This window comes from Prorops nasuta, unplaced genomic scaffold, assembly GCF_024137725.1.
Source record: "Prorops nasuta isolate Cenicafe-Biocafe unplaced genomic scaffold, Cenicafe_Pnas_1.2 PNAS00003, whole genome shotgun sequence".
Classification (NCBI taxonomy): domain Eukaryota; kingdom Metazoa; phylum Arthropoda; class Insecta; order Hymenoptera; family Bethylidae; genus Prorops; species Prorops nasuta.
In genome coordinates this window covers 6,469,116-6,483,962 of record NW_027116800.1, presented here as the reverse complement: position 1 = coordinate 6,483,962, position 14,847 = coordinate 6,469,116, and the positions used below count along the sequence as shown (strand labels likewise).

The 14,847-nt window shown below is 32.0% G+C and overlaps 2 protein-coding genes and 1 long non-coding RNA gene across 5 annotated transcripts in view; 2 read left to right on the top strand and 1 right to left on the bottom strand.

The window, feature by feature from the left end:
* The first annotated feature begins 20 nt into the window (after positions 1-20).
* Nurf-38 (Inorganic pyrophosphatase Nurf-38) lies at positions 21-3,306 on the top strand. Of its 2 annotated transcripts, none has more exons than XM_066747518.1 (8): positions 21-240; positions 881-1,116; positions 1,457-1,543; positions 1,617-1,680; positions 1,758-1,820; positions 2,059-2,272; positions 2,351-2,460; positions 2,722-3,306. In XM_066747518.1, exons 1-8 carry the CDS (start codon positions 36-38, stop codon positions 2,751-2,753), a joined length of 1,011 nt encoding a protein of 336 aa, XP_066603615.1. In that variant the 5' UTR covers positions 21-35; the 3' UTR covers positions 2,754-3,306. The 2 variants fall into 2 exon arrangements, with proteins under 2 accessions (XP_066603615.1, XP_066603614.1); XM_066747517.1 differs by lacking the exon at positions 2,722-3,306 and adding an exon at positions 2,552-2,704.
* On the bottom strand, positions 2,399-9,854 carry LOC136786050 (uncharacterized). Its single transcript, XR_010824746.1, has 4 exons — positions 9,719-9,854; positions 7,230-7,359; positions 4,583-4,903; positions 2,399-2,519 (listed from the first exon to the last, which is right to left on the bottom strand). It is a non-coding gene; the product is annotated as an uncharacterized lncRNA (long non-coding RNA).
* Cow (Proteoglycan Cow) overlaps positions 9,832-14,847 on the top strand; it is a 94,404-nt gene continuing 89,388 nt past the window's right edge. The window contains exon 1 of one of the 2 annotated variants that reach the window (XM_066747504.1): positions 9,832-10,286. In XM_066747504.1, coding sequence (XP_066603601.1) covers positions 10,185-10,286 — 102 coding nt within the window. In that variant the 5' untranslated portion in view covers positions 9,832-10,184. The remainder of the gene's footprint in view (positions 10,287-14,847) is intronic. The other variant, XM_066747505.1, reaches the window with a different exon arrangement.

The window sequence follows — 14,847 nt, the reverse complement described above, 5'->3', positions numbered from 1 at the left end:
AGTACATTTTTACAAGATTGTCAATAGATGTCAGGATGTCCGCGTTAACGTTGCACGTGTTACGTTGCTACGGTTCCTACGGTTTAAATAAGCTAGCAAATCCGTTGCATCGAGCTGCAGCCGGTTTTGTGTGCAAAGCACCGCGTTCTTTTTATTCTGATCAATTTTTAAGAAACATGTCTAATTACACGATTGTTGAAAGAGGAGCGCTAAATACGATTGACTACAGAATATATTATAGTAAGTAATCCTTACCCAACCTAACCTATCATATTTAATCGCGGTTAATTCCACTATTAGCTGTACAAAAGGTCGTGTAGCGGGCATTACGTACTTTTAATTACCAATTAATATTGTTCTATAATTTTTATAATTTTTACAACACATTTTCCTCTACGATCCTTTTTTGCGATTCAATGAAAATTTTAGTTGATCCATATGTTCTATTACACTTTCTTAGACCTGAATAGTCGATTGAAATATGCTTTTTGCTAGATCATCGTATTATTGCATTAACTTTTATAAAACTACGCGTTAAGAAAGATTTCATTGCGAATCTGATAAATTCCTTTTTAAATATTTAATTGCCTCTTATATCAATCGATATTTTTTCTCTAATTTTTCTTTTATATTTCTGTACTAAAATAATTAATCATTGTACTGTTTTTTGAGCTAAATTTAAACTAGAATATTTAATAGGTCTCACATACCTCTGTCCAGAACTAGTTATATGAATGCCTGACATTCAACTCCAGTGAAAGTAATAGGAATCCTTGAGACTTAAAAAGAGCTGATCTATTTTTTCTTTGTGCATACCTTCCTATGTTTTTTTTATTCATATGCATTTTTATTAAGATAAATAAAATGTTTGTCTTTTTAGAAAATGATAATGGTCCAATTTCACCCATGCATGACATCCCACTGTACGAAGATGAATCTAATAAAATTTTGAATATGATAGTAGAAATTCCAAGATGGACAAATGCTAAAATGGAAATTAATTTAAAAGAAACATTAAATCCCATAAAGCAGGATGTTAAGAAGGGTAAAGTAAGATATGTTGCTAATTGTTTTCCTCACCATGGATACATTTGGAATTATGGTGCTCTCCCACAGGTAAAATATTTTATCATTTAATTTTTATTTTAAACAAAATTGAGTGAAAATTTACAATGGTATACTGATAATTTACAATTATCTGGCAGCTAATATAAACATTAACGTAGAACTTACAGGCATTTGGCCTTATGATAATAGAGCCAATATTTTATTATATTGCACATTAACAGCAATGTCACTGATAGTAACTTCTAGTTCAAGGGTAAAATTTATCTATAGTCTTCTGCAATAAACTACTTCTTTATCATTTATTAATCTTTCATTTCCTAGTAGAATTATTAGATAGTAGAAATAGTGTCTTCTTCAAGGCATGATGTTAATAAAAGACTTTGTATAGACATGGGAGAATCCTGAAGTTCAAGATGAAGCCACTGGTTATAAAGGGGACAATGATCCAATTGATGTTCTGGAAATAGGCTACAGAGTAAGAAATCTTAATTATAAATAAGAAGCAATTTTGTTTTTCTTATTTTAAAGTCTTCCAATATATCAAATAGGTTGCAAAACGAGGAGAAGTTTTAAAAGTAAAGGTTCTTGGAGCTGTTGCACTTATTGATGAAGGTATCTAATTTGTTTGATTTATTCTCAGGATATAACATCACAAAAATTTAGTTTATTTTAATAACTTATGGTTACAGGGGAGACAGATTGGAAAATTATTGTTATTGATGTGAATGATCCCTTAGCAGCTCAAATGAATGGTAACTGAATGAAATATTAGTACCTATATAAAGTATTAAAATATTTTCTATACTTTGATCTATGATGGTGATGTCACTGTGATTATGTAACTAGTTGCATAAGATAGTTTAAAGAATTTTTGAGGAATAATCTGTTACATAAAATGACTTTATCATTAAACTTCTTATTCCTAATATGATTTGTTATTTTAAAGTCTTAATAATATGATGAATAATAAAAATAAATTAAATGTTACAGATATTGTGGACATGGAAAAACATTTTCCAGGGCTGATGAAGGCAACCATTGAATGGTTCAAAATATATAAAATTCCGGATGGAAAGCCGGAAAATCAATTTGCGTTTAACGGTGATGCTAAGCCGAGAGAATTCGCCCTTCATGTCATTGAGGAAGTTCATGAGCACTGGAAAAACCTTATAAAAAGAGAAGCACCAGCTGGCGGTATTGCCTGGTATATAAACTTATTCATTGTTGTACAACTATTACATTAAACAAATTAATAATAATTTTATTGCAATTGTGATTTTAGTACAAATTTAACCGTTGAAGGCAGTCCATTTAAGATAACAGGGAACGTCGCCGACGAAATATTAGAAAAAGCACCGGAACCAGCTGAGCCACAACCTGAGGATCCAATTGGTAAATCTTTCAAAAACTTAAAGTTATTGAAATTTCCTTCTCAAATATCCTTGAATATCCTGTGTAAAATAATACTTTTATCAACTTTCAGTCAGTAAAACGTACTACGTTGATACTTATTCCCTACAAAATAAGCTTTAAATCTGGCCTAAGAATAATACACCCATTTGTTAAATAGTTAAATTTTGTTGAGTTTCAAAATTAATGTATTTTCTGTTATTATTAAATTTCTTATAAACATGTTGTGTCGTATGATTTCAGTCGGTAAATGGCATTATGTACATCTTAAGTGAGGGTAAACCATTGCTGGTTCAATGAATCCGGAGACGCCATCGCGTTTCTATGTTCCGTGGATTACGGAGCTACCTCTCTATGGTTTGATTTATCAAACATTTTACATCCTAAGAAGTCTTCGAATATATGTAGATAAACATATTTATTTGTTACAAAACTGGAACTAGTATTGTGTAGAAATTTGAACTACTCAGCTATTGATTATCACATAATGTTAATAATATTTTTTGTATCAGTATATTTGCGATCAAGCAGTATCAATTGTATATCTTACAGTGTGGGTACGACAATTATTCTAATTTAAATTATATTTAAAATAGGTTGTGATCTAGATAGACTTTTTTAAAGCTATTCCAGAATGATGTTCTACAACCTTCCTTTTTGATAATATAAATCATACTATAGTATAATTTAGATTCATTATCTTGCAGTATAGTTTCATCCCAGAATCTTCAACTATTCCATCCAATTATTATTAAATTATAAACTACTGAAGCAAGAATGGCGAGATAAAAATTGTATAATCAAGGAATAAAGGAAACCTGTTTTATATCGATGGCGTTAGTCACTCGACACGTGTAAGCGGACACCTATGTATTATTAATAAGTGTTTTTTACTTTCATTTGACGCCTTGTAAGAAAATTAACTCTATTGTCACGGTAAGTGTATTACTAAGATAAAGTTTATAAAAGGTATTGTCATATTTTTATATTAATAATAGCTTTACGAGCTATGTATTAAAATCATAATACATAAAATTTTGGAAAAGAAAAGAAAGTTTTAGTACATGGTTTTTACAGCTTATAATAATTTTTTAAGTTAAATCGGAAGAGTTGCAAGTCTCTTATCAAGGGAATCTCTGTAATATTTGTCAAAAGTAGTTGCTTAGTCGTTAAATTCCAAAGGAAATAGTCCCTTGAGAGACATTCGCGTGTACTTACAGATATACCTAAACATACGGCAGGATACATTATACTACATTTACCTAAGATTTTTTTATTCGAGCCTGACGAAAGATTCTTCAAAAATGTATTCTACGCTGAATTGAAGTTGTTTTTGAATTAATAAATTTCAAAACATGTAATATAGTAAGTTTCTTTATCGGTTATTTACAGTTTTTGGTCAAGAAAAGAAAGAATCTGAGACAAAGATGGAATGTTTGTAATATCTCCGAGTCCGGTCACTCTTTAAAAAACCTCAAAGTGACTTTCAGAGCTTGAAAAATGTCACAAATATTTTTTTAAACTGCATTCTGCTTTTCACCAAAGGCCGCTTAAATCCTTCTAATATTAATTTTCTATCACGTTAGCCGGTGTGGAGATTTTTGTCTGGACATTTATAAATATTTACATGCAATGTAATATGAATAAAGGTCCTACCGCCCATGGCATTTGACACATAGTTTTATCTTCGTTGCATTTAAATTATCGATTTGTCAGTGAAAATTTTATTTATATAAAGCTTTACTTTCAGGTTCTTCCACACACGATAGTTTACATAAATATCCGTTTCAATACAATGAAAAATTCATACAGAAACTTCACATATTATTTTTAGTACAACCTAAAACTGACATTAGAATGGCTGTTCATAAAAATATAAAAAAGGTTTACTAAAGTACAAAATAAATAAAATTCTTTTAGAGTAAAGTAGTGTAGGTAACAGGTGAATCTAGGTTGTGTGCCTAAATAGTTTTTCCAGGCGCGACCAGAATTACGGCGGAGTCTCGCATGAAATGTAAATCCAATGTGAACCCAAAGGCCACAGTCGAACCTTAGAACCCCGAAATGCTCCGAATCAAACCCAGCGGGTTTTCCAAATACAAACCATTTCAGAATCCTGCTACTCCTGCTAGTTAAGCGAGTGGAAGGAAGCCAGGTTGAAATGGTTGAGAGAGGGGGGTTCCCTAGCCGCTCGTCCCTCGCCACCAATCGTTAGAATTCGACCAATCAGGTGGCGCACGCCTGTGATAGTTGCGGCGTCGCCAAATCTCGTCTCTCGCCTTACCTCGCGCGCGCAGTCAGCAGTCACAACCAGGGGGCGGAAACTCTCATATACACAATTCACCCGTAATGCTTAGTTCCTCCAGATTTTCGAGTGGTGCGATGGCGCTGCGATCGATGACTGTGGCGCCGCCAGGTGTCAGAACTGTGAAACAGAGTTTTTTATTCACCTATTTATTTATTAATACTAATTAACAATAATTAACACTTAAAAAGCCTTTGAAATTAAATTTTTAAGTTTTTTTACTTGTTTAGATACAAGATATGTGTTAATTTTGCCTAAACAAAAATTATTGTATGATAGCATATGATGCGCTTTTTTGGCGCCAAAACTCCATTCCGCGGGGCTTTGCCTTTCAGCCGTATAGAGTAGACGTGTAATTTTTATCGGGTCTTAATTTTGCAGAAAGACGCATAAAATTGAATAGAAAGTGATAATTTGTGTGTAGAAAAGAAAGAAAGGCAACTGGATAAAACAATTTCACTATTACACCTTCATTTTTTTAGTGGAGAAAGTGTGAAGTTTGGTGTAAATTGTTGCGTGGGTTAGTTCAGCTCAAATATTATTAACTTTTTCATTTACCAATAACGTATATACAAGTAGTTGCATAATTAAATCTTGTTTTTTCTTAGGAAACACTAACAGTTGCAATGGGAAAAAGTTGTTGCGTTTTGGGATGCCCTTCAAGATGGGATGCACCACAACATATTTTCCCAAAAGTAGCCACAAGATTTGCTCAGTGGAAGAAATGTATATATTCTTCAAAAGTGGCACATTTAGATGATGAAGGTCTAAAAAAGTGTGTAGTGTGCTACAGACACTTTAAAGAATCTGATTATGAAGAAACACATAAACAGAAAAAATTAAAATCTTCTGCGAAACCCAGTATTAATATTATAACTGATTACACGATACAATCTGTAGAGACTGAATCAGGTGAGTTATTCTTTTTCTTTCAATTTTATATTATAAAGTTTTCATAAGTAACATAATATTTATATTTTGATTGTTTTAATTACAGTTGATGATCGTTTATCACCAATTGAGATAGCTGTATCATCCAATAAACCATGCTCAACATCTAAAGAAAGATTGAATACTGGTAAGAAATATAAAAGTATATTTCATTGATTAAAACTAGTGTGCAACAATAACTGTTTCAAATTAATTAATTTTGATTACAGATAATTATTCATTATCAACTTTCTTGGAGCCACATGACTCTATAAATGATGATGTAATGGAAATTGGCAAGTATTTCAAGCAGTTTTATAAATTTTAGAAAATATTTTGTTCTATAAAATTTAACTTTAATTTAATTTAAATTGTAGATGTTTCAAGAGAGTTTAATGTGGAAGTACCCATAAGCACAATAGAAATTGTAAGTGAGAAGGGAAACCCACGAAATTATTTATTAGCTAAAAGGACAAATATGAAGAATCTGAGTGGAAGAGAAAGGAAACTGTACAAAATAGCTAAAGTGTTTGAAAAAAAGGAAAGAGATACTCAGAAAAAAAATATGTTGTTAAAACAGCGATTAAAAGAAGCAGAAAAATATAGTAAATCTAAATCTATTGAAAAATTACTGAGTCAACTAACACAACAGCAACGAAATTTTATTTATATGCAAATAAAGGCATCTGCATATGCACCAAGGGTATGGAAAAAATTATATTATAATATAGCTAAAGCTAAAGCACTCGGTTTTGATATAAATGATGTCCTGTATAAAGGATTGTCATTTTGCCTTCCTTAAACTGCATCATTAAGAGGTACAATAGTGCCTCAATTAGATGATTAGTATCAAAAGTATAAAATTACGTTCACACTCCTGTTTTTTATAAAAAAGTAGTGCATTTGAAGTCTTTTCTCTTATATGTTATTAAGATTCTTTAAAATCTAAATACATACAAATTAATAGAATAAATTAATTATGACAGACATAATATTTTAACTAAGTGTATATAAAATAATACTTAAGCTACAATTATGCGTGAATAGTTATATTAATTAAATATATTTATATATAATACTGTAATAAGTATAGTAATAAATATACGTTATAAAAGACTGTGAAAATTAAAAAATTTAAGAAATTAGATTATTATAAATGTTATGTACTGTCGTATATGAATAAATTCACATAGAAAATGTACACACAAATATATGTTTTTAACCTTTTCTGCAGGGGCGAAGATATACTTTGGATGAAAAGATCCTAGCTATTTCATTATGGAAACAATCATCAAGAGCATATTTATTTTTAAGAGAAATGTTCCATCTTCCTGCCACTAGAACATTACGTACAATGCTGCAGAAAATTAATACTTATCCTGGTCCGATGAAATTTATAAATCAACATTTGAAGGAATCAGTGACACAAATGTCAGAGAAAGAAAAGTATTGCGCTTTAATGTGGGATGAAGTAGCACTTAGTGCACATGTTGATTATAACAGCACGAAAACTTACATAACAGGATTTGAAGACTTTGGATTTGTAAGAACACCAAAGTTTGCTGACCATGCTCTAATTTTCATGGTACGTGGCATACATTCTGGATGGAAGTTTCCATTAGCCTATTTCTTTTGTGATGCTGCAACTAAAACTAACCAATTAGTTGATTGCATTAAAAGAGTATTGGAATCAGTATTAGAATCTGGTCTTCATGTTCTTGCTTTTGTCTGCGATCAAGCAGGAACAAATGTTGCTGCTATAAATAAATTGAAAAGGGAATCTTTCCGCAGTGAAAATGAAAATGGTATGTTTTTATTTATTGTACTTAATTTATAACGAATAATAACTCTTTACATGTAAACTGAATTTTTTAAAACAAAATTTATTTTGACAGACTACTGCATTAAATTATTTGGAGAGGAAATTGTACCAATATATGACCCACCGCACTTAATAAAGTCTATAAGAAATAATATGTTGACAAAAGATCTGGAAATTAACTTTAAGAATAAAAATGAAAATGAAAGGCAAATAGCTTCATGGGATATAGTTCAAACGGCATATAAGATGGATTCAATGGATCATTTATATAAATTGATGCCTAAAATTACAGCGGAGCATGTGGTGATTAAGAAAATAAAAAAAATGAGAGTAAAGCATGCTGCGCAAGTTTTAAGTAAAACTATGGCTAGTTTTATCATGTACCATACAAAGCTTAAAGGTAAACTTTTGTTTTTTTTTCTATTACTTTATATTTGTGAGCTTTCATTAAGTTATTTTCTGATGTTCTTTAAATTATAGGTCATATAATTTCCAAAGAGGGTCCCCTCCAAATTCCAAAGAAAGAAGGCCAAAACACTGCGGAAATGCTTAAATTTTTTAATGATCTTTTTGACTCAGTGAATGGATATACCACAAAGACACCAGAAGCACCGTTGAGAACTATAGTGAAAGTAAATAGTAAACATGAAGAGTTCTGGAAAAGTGCTATAGTTAAGTTAGAAGATATGAGATTCGTTGATAAAAAAACCAAACAGCCAGTGAAGAACCCACCATGTTTAAAAAACTGGAAATGTACAATACTAGGCTTCCAAAAATTATGGCACATGATGAAAGAAAAAGGATTTCTTTCTTTAAAACCCAGGATGATCAATCAAGATCCACTGGAGAATTTTTTTGGTCAGATAAGAACCTTTGGAAGAAACAACAGCATTCCAACTTGCACTCAATTTGAAACATATTACAAAGCATTGTTAATTAATAACTTGACAACAAAGAGAACACGAAAGACAAATTGTGAAGATGTATGCAATGGAGATTTGCTCTTCACATTAAAATCTATGTTACAAAATGAACAGATTAATAAACAAGACAATGAAGATGAATTTGAAGAAATTATAATAGATGATGCCAAAGAGGAAATAGATAAATATATTAATAATATGAATATGGAGAAGATAACGACTCTAAATAAAATGGTCATAAAACTATTACAAAATACAGAGATAAAAAATTGTTCATATTGTGAAAAAAGTTTAGTAAATAATGAAACGCAGCCCACCAACAATGTAGTCCAAGTATTCCAAAAAGCGCAAGAAGTTTTACAACAAAACATGAAAAAGAATGTAGAGACAAAAAATTTATGGACAAAATTAGAGACAATGTTATGGATAGAGCTTGATTTACTATGGATTAATTGTGAGAAACACAATATTCTTTTAAAATCACTGCTTATGCAAGTGATATTAGCTCAATATATTGTGAGATGGTGCACCAATATTAATAGAATATTGCAAGGAAAAGAACAACGAGTGGGAAATAATTTATTTGCAAAGGAAGCACAAAATAAATATTTGAAAACATTAAAAAAGGAAAAAGGTGAAAAAAAAGGAACAGTACAGAGACCATTAAAAGAGCAGCAATCAACGCAGAAGCAAAAGTGAGAATAAAATCAAACCATAATAAACTATTGTTTCAAAGAGTCTGATATCAAAAGATGAGTATAGTTAATTATATATGGACAGCTAGTCAGCAACCAGTTCCACTAAAATATCTAGAATTACCTTTAAGAGAGCACAAGAGCAGCTTTGGGAGATTAAATTTTATAATTGAAGAGTGACATGAAAAATTATCAAAACCTAGATTATGTACTTCGCTATTTAATATAAATGTTAACAAAAGACTGAAAACTTCGATTAATTAATTACATCAAGCAAACTGCAGAAAATTGTGAAGTTTGATTACATTTTCCATCACTCTTTAAATGACTATTGTGATAATTGATTATTTATATGAATTTTTAAGGAAAATATGTTTAATTTTATATTTATTGTTAATATTCTTGTTATATATGTATTTATAGAAAGCAAATGTATTTTTGATATTTTAAAAATATAAAAATTTAAATTAAATTTTTTGGTGTTTTCTTTTGGATTGACTTATATATATAGTATATATTCTACGTATGCATATATATATACACACACATAAACGGACACACTTACACATGCAAAGAGTTCCTGTGCTTCTAGCGCCATCTCACCACTCGAAAATTTGGACGAACTACGCTTTACGGGTTTACCTATCTTGCAGAGAGTTTCCGCCCCCTGGTCACAACTTGTTCCGCCATCGAGCAGGGCGCTTCCGCTCTTTAACAATTGTCGTGCGTGTGTGTAATATAAAGTGCGCGGTTAAACCGGAAGTTCCCGCGTTTCTCCGTGGCACAAAATTCTTCGGCGAATTTTTCTGCTTTTCTGTGCAGTGGTAATTGTGACCCCTGCCTTTCGGCCATTTTGGGATTTTCGCAAGACCCATCTCTTTCTCTTTCTCTCTCTCTCTCTCTTTCTATCTCTTTCTCTTTCTCTCTAAAGTCCTTCTTTCTCCGTCTGACCCTCTGTCTGCTCCCATCCGACCTTTTCCTCTGGGTACTCGGGCCAAAGTGACATTACCGTGCCTCGTGCAAGAGGAACCATGCGATTTACGTGGGTGTTTTCTACCATCGTTCTCGTCCTCGTTGTCGGTGATGTCCTTGCCAAAAGGAAATTCGACGGGGATTTTGAATTTGCCGAAGAGGTAAGTTTGTCAATCCTTAAAGTATCAATTTTTCTCGATTCTGCCAGAATAACCCGGTAGGTATTCTGCGCATTTGCTCAAGTTCTCGATGCGTGTGATTTACCGGTAAGTATCACAACAATACTATTTTGACAGTTTCTTCCATACTACTTGTCAATCACAGAGTTAAACATTGAATACTACGATATCTTGACAATTTTCTAAAAGTTTTAAAAACTAGTCTTTCAAACTATACATGTTTATACATGTGTATCCAGCCTTTTTGATTGTATTTAGAGTCAGAATATCTTTAAAATCCAATCGATATATCGTGTTTATATAAATATCTGTGTAATTTTTGGACTGGTAGTACAATTGTGTACTTTTAAATATCCTTTAGCGTCTATGAAATCCAAGTTTGCTGATTGTATTGATGTTTATTCAACGGGAATTACTGTAGAAGTTAGAGATACATAGAAGCATTAATAAATTTTTCTCGCGTATCTAAATGATTGAATGAAATATTAAGGATCGATGTCGAGACGAAGTTTGATTAGAGCCGTATGACACTAAATTCACGAATAACAGGCTGCGCAAATTGAATGGAATTGCAGAATAAGGATCGATATTGAATAGCATCAAGGTCGCAGACTTCGTGGAATCATTGTTTAATGCAGAATTTCAACACGATCATTTGGTATAACTTTCTGTTTGTAAAACTTTTTAAACTGTTTTATTTACACAAAGGCTTATCCACATTCCATAGCAGAAGACTAATCTGTCAATGTACAATAATCTTCCCGGCAATTACTATATTTACAAAAACTTTGCGTTTACTAAACTTGTAATAAGGAGTTAATAAATAAAAAATGGTTAAGATTGGAATTCTCCTTGATTTAACATAAAGCCCATCTCGGCGCGGCGTAACGCCGTGGAAATCGTATATTTTAATTTTCAGATGCAGTTTCAATTTCTTCCCTGAATAATAAGACCTAAAAATAATACTTTCATTTAAAATAAAAGACGGTAAGTAATTATTATTATCCCTATAAAACAAAATTTTAATGGAAGTAATGGTGAAGAAATGAAAACAGGCCTAAGTAAATGATGCTATTAATTAAAATAATTAACAATTATCCTTTAAAACGTAATAAAAATTTTAAATTAAATACATGAAAAAAGAATCTCAACAATTACAGTGTCCAACAGTATTGTTCTTTTTTTAGATCTACCATACTTTATATGCCTACATTTCTCCATTTAATTTAATTAATTTGATTTATCTCTATATACCACTTTGTAGGGTCAGGCTAAAGTGCATAAATAATGCATTAAAAAAAACTTGAAATTATTTTTACAACTAATTCTGTCTGCCAGAAAATATATAAAAGTATAAAATATCCATCGACACTAGTCTAAATTGAACTTGAATTGCTTTCTGGAATAGTAAAGTAATATTTTTATTGCAAGTTTGTGACCTAAAATTGATTTCATTTAGAGGGAGGGTGGATAAGAAAGATAATGAATTTAATCATGATTCTTGGTTCATTAGTTGGTTAGAGCCACAGTGAAGTTTGCCTGGCCACTGTTACTTTCACATTGCTGGATCGCGAGTCGCGACGCGAATACAGGTTTATATCGACGCCAATTGTTTATTTTGCTGCTGGCTATACTCGCGTCTCCAGGTCACCTTAACTCGAATATATACGATACCAGATGGGAGGAGTATACGTTTCTAATATGTAGTCTGGAATGATCATTGCTGTGTACTTTTATTATGCATCTAGCAAAATAAGAAGAACATTTTGTACAATTCTCACACATTTCACACCGTCATCATAATAAATATCACTTTAAAATCATGCTTAAACCCGAGCTACAATACACTATTGGAATTCTAATTTTACAGCACGTGTGGGTTTTAGGCTAACCCAGCATCTCTTTGTACAGTTTAAAGATTTTACGCCTTTCACACCACACCTCACATTCGCTTGGAGTTATTTTTTTTAATTTTCATATAAATTGAGGTATTTTAGAATTTTAGTGATGCAACAATATTTGTGTAGTTATGTATCGACACACTCGCATAGGGAAATGAAAATTCTTGTTTTGAAAAAAGAAGCGTTTTAGTCGGTCAACAAAAATTTTTATTTTGAAGAAAAGCGTTGTCGTCGGGCAATGAAAACTTGTTTTGAAAACATAATTGTTTTCCTCGGACAACAAAAATTCTTGTTTTAAGCAAACAAGTGTTTTCCTCGATCACTGAAAATTCTTCGTTTGAAAAAGGATACATTTTCTTTCGTCGGGAAACTAGAACCCCCGTTTCAGATGTGTTAATAATGAGGACCACTCAAAATCGCGTTTAATCCTGAATTACAGTACCCTATTGGAATTACGATCTTAGAGCACATATGGGCTCCAGTCTAACCCAGTATCTCTGTACAGTTTACAAAGTTGATACCTTCGACACACTAAATAACGACAATCATTCAAAATGACGCTTAAGCCTGAGCTACAGCATTGTATTGGAATTACGATTTCACAACACATGAGCTCTAGTACCTAACCCAACATCTATATATATACATATATATCTGGATGAAAAACTTGAAATAAAATATGTAAAATCTTTATTTTTCTAACTTACATTCCAATTGATGAGAATAATAAAAAGACCACGCTAGAAAACTTTAATAATTACACAAGTACGTAACATGTTTTTAAAGTAATAAAATAAAATAAAAATTGCATGCTATAAAATTTCCGACCGTACTGGCTTACTCTAACCAAATACTGTAACGGAGGTTTAATTATACGATTATCTTGTGTTTTATACCGTACGAGCAGTACGTTGTCTCTCTATTTTATTTTTAATAAACTTTTATTGCTCTTGTTATTATCCGTGCATCGAGTATCTGTTTTTATTTTTCTTACTTCGTCTCCCCTGTTTACATCCCTCATACTCATCAAATTATGCAATACTGTAGGCATTACCTATTTATCCAACGTCTTCCTTGAAAATTCTATTTTCAATCAAGTCAGTTTGATTGACTGGTCTAGTCAATGCACCTTTAATCCAAGTTTATCGATTTTCTATTAACCTTTCTCTTGCCTCTCCTCCGCGTCAAGCTTCGAATCATTTTGAATCGATATTACGTTTTTTCTCCCTTTTTACATTTTTTACTTCTTATCTTCCGTACTACATAAAATAAAGATGATACATTGAACGACAATTTTTCACATTAATCTCTTGATTTAGAATTAAAAATCGCTCCTGTGTTGGCGCGTTACGTGTATAATAAAAACGCTTTTATTTTTCACGTTATAAAGCATCGTTATAAAATTCTCATTATCCCATACACAACACTATATATATAGTATACTTTCATTTCGATCTAGAAACTGTTGTGTAATTCTAATTTTCTTACGGTTCAATCGACTCGATATTAAATTCTTTCGAACATCTCACTTAGTTTATACGCTGTGTGTGTGCAGCTCTATATTTCGCTATATTAACTTTCCGGTATAAATAGTGGAAAACACGAAGCTTTTGCGAGGAAGCCGAAAAAAAATGCAATTCCGCTGGTGGATGTATCGAGAATGTGTGTATTATTAATTCTACAGATGGCACATTTTTTGTTATACTTTTGCACTGCAAACAGAGTCACTTTGAGTCCGTTAAAAATTTACTTGCTAGGGTAAAAGATTGTTGTATTGTGCAGTTGAACATAATTCTCGTGGAATATAAGAAATTCATGTGGTATTTCGATTATTCTAATTCTCCCTTTTATTTGTTATTCTTAGCTACAAGAATGAACGAGTAGAGACTGACGGAGAGCCAGAGGATGTTTCTTTTGATTTTGAACGTTGAAATCAAAACACGATTGGAACACATAGGTCGCTCTGAGTCTGTTAAAAATTTACTTGTTAGAGCTAAAGATTGATGTGCGGTCGAACATAATAATTCTCGTGCAGTATAAAAAATTCATGTGGTATTTCGATTATTCTAATTCTCCCTCTTATTTATTATTCTTAGCTACAAGAATGAACGAGTAGAGACTGACGGAGAGCCAGAGGATGTTTGTTTTGATTTTGAACGGTGAAATAAAAACACGATTGGAATAAATGCAGCTGAATTCGTTTAATCCGATATGAAAGGTAAATAGAATACTGGAGGAATGAGAAATATAAATTTTTAGTTAGGCTTGCATGGCTGGCGAGTAACCGTTTTTCGAGGTTGACTAATAATTGGATTTAATGAAATGGTCGAAATAGAAGAATGTGAGAGAGAGAGAGTTTGTGCGATTGATTTGTTTAACCGGGTAGCAGTGGGTCAGCACGTTTGTCTGGGATCGATAGCTGATTCACTATTTCCCTGGGATAATCGATTTTGTCGTATAACGCCGTTTGTATGCCAAGTCTAGGGGCACCAGGCGTGCATGAACTCTGAATTTCCCCTTTGCTATAGCGTCAAGCATCAACTACGCAAATCCTATTAGATCCGTGATCCCCCAACATCTGACCTCTTTTCCAGCAAATTTTTCCTAGTCTCCTTAATGCCATTCTAATCCCATTGCGCGGG

Bases quoted from the DNA above. Each gene is read 5' to 3' on its own strand.
- Nurf-38 (XM_066747517.1), top strand. From the start codon at position 36: ATGTCCGCGTTAACGTTGCACGTGTTACGTTGCTACGGTTCCTACGGT. The intron at 1,681-1,757 runs GTATCTAATTTG...TTATGGTTACAG, and splicing joins TGTTGCACTTATTGATGAAG to GGGAGACAGATTGGAAAATT. The intron at 1,821-2,058 runs GTAACTGAATGA...TAAATGTTACAG, and splicing joins CTTAGCAGCTCAAATGAATG to ATATTGTGGACATGGAAAAA.